Raw genomic sequence first — 1,828 nt, forward strand, 5'->3', positions numbered from 1 at the left:
ATATTTTATAATGATAAAAACATGTATAAAATACACTTTTTTTTTTTTCAACTTAAATGTGTGACATGTTGTAATAATGCAACAGGAGCTTCCCAGGTGAACGTGAAGGCAGAAGTTCACGAGTCATTTCATGGGGCCTTTGAAGCGTTTCAGTCATGACCTTCTGTTATACTGCATTTGTACCTTTTTCATGTTGCTGCCCAGTTTGGGATATGGCGGTTTGTTGACTCTGTCCCAGTTCACAGGAACCTTGATCTTTTCATAGAGCTGGAAGATCACCAGAGCATCGGCCAGATCCCTGGAAGAACACAGAGAACGCAGTGAGAGCCTGCGCCAGTGTCTCCGGCAGCGTCTGAAATCACCTCCCAGCTGACCGGGAACGTTCCGGCGAGGTTCTCTCAAAGCTATGAACAAACGTTCTTCCAGTAACATTAATAAACGTTTGTTGAGTTATCCCCTCTTTAATAAGGTTAGCACAAAAACATTATTCATACTTGGTTCATGAAGTGTTTTTCTGAAACATTTTAGTTAATGTTTAACTAAACATGTTACATTAAAACATGTTACAAGCTTCTGATGGTTGAGAGAACATTTAAAAGTAACGTTCCCATAATGTTGCAAAATGATACAATGGAATGTTTCTTTAAAGTTTTCTCTAATGTTCACATAACCAAGAAAAACATTTTGACAATTTGAACGTTCAGAGAACTTTTAGAAATAAAGTTTTTTTTACATTCTTTTCGTTAGCCTGGATACTAGTGCACACAGTTTTCATTATCAAACGTTTCAGACAGTGGTTTGCCATCATCATACTGGAAACAAAAATGCTTATTTGAATTCAGTTATGTGTAGAAATTAAAACTTTTTTGCTTTGATGTATAATGTGAAGGTCATAATACAGAAACACACTATAGATACAGTAAATATACTGTAGAATTAGTAAGAATTAGTGATGCACCGAAATTAATTTTTTTACAGAAACACTGTAAAACAAAATTAAGTTTTAATTTAGCTGAAAACTCAAAATTAATCAAATTTATTTACTAATCAACACTCAAATAAAAACTGAGTTGTATGCAAACATTTAAATTGCACATAAGCCAGTTTTGATACTTTTTAATGGTATAATTATGTTTCTACTCCAATTCGTAGTTGAATCAGTGATTGTAATAAAAACTCATATATTTAATCACATGAAATAATGAGGACAACAGATTAAGTACAAAAAATATATATGAATATGTAATGTAGTACATATATTTACCAAAAACGCTCCTCTCTAAAGTTTTTTTTTTTTTTGTTCATTGGATGTCTTTTCTGAGGTCAATGTGATGTCACGTGTTGTTTACTAGCTGTTTTTGACATCTTTCTGCAGTTGAAATTGTTTACCTGTTGTAGTTTATGCACCAACACAGTCAAAACGTCAGAGAAGCGCTAATTAAACGTCAAAACTGAAAATGAATTACTGAGATTTTGGTGCATCACTCATTTCTCTTTAGGATCCACTAATGTGCTTTATTCTCTGTAGTTGATCAGTCCTGGCCTGTGTTTTCTAGCGAGTACAGCACTGCTGATGGGGTTTATGACACTCACACGTAGAGATGATTGACGCGTGGATTGACGCCCAGTGAGTTCATCCAGTTCCTGAAGGTTCGCTCCTCTCTGGTCTCTCCTGACAGACATGAGAACATGATCACATCAGTTTAACATGATCTCTGAATATTGATCAGCAGCTTTACAATATATTGTAAACTAATTTATTTCTGTGATGCGCAGCTGTATTTTCAGCATCATTACTCCAGTCTTCAGTGTCACATGATCTTCAGAA

General features: G+C 34.8%; 1 protein-coding gene across 2 annotated transcripts in view; it reads right to left on the bottom strand.

The window, feature by feature from the left end:
- The window catches only part of lcp1 (lymphocyte cytosolic protein 1 (L-plastin)), a 17,692-nt gene that overhangs the window by 2,584 nt on the left and 13,280 nt on the right, over positions 1 to 1,828 (bottom strand). For both annotated transcript variants that reach the window (XM_016449545.1, XM_016449546.1), the window contains exon 12: positions 184 to 298. In XM_016449545.1, the coding sequence (XP_016305031.1) occupies positions 184 to 298 (115 nt within the window). The remainder of the gene's footprint in view (positions 1 to 183; positions 299 to 1,828) is intronic.

The sequence above is a fragment of the Sinocyclocheilus anshuiensis genome, unplaced genomic scaffold, assembly GCF_001515605.1.
Source record: "Sinocyclocheilus anshuiensis isolate Anshui unplaced genomic scaffold, SAMN03320099.WGS_v1.1 scaffold1269, whole genome shotgun sequence".
Classification (NCBI taxonomy): Eukaryota; Metazoa; Chordata; class Actinopteri; order Cypriniformes; family Cyprinidae; genus Sinocyclocheilus; species Sinocyclocheilus anshuiensis.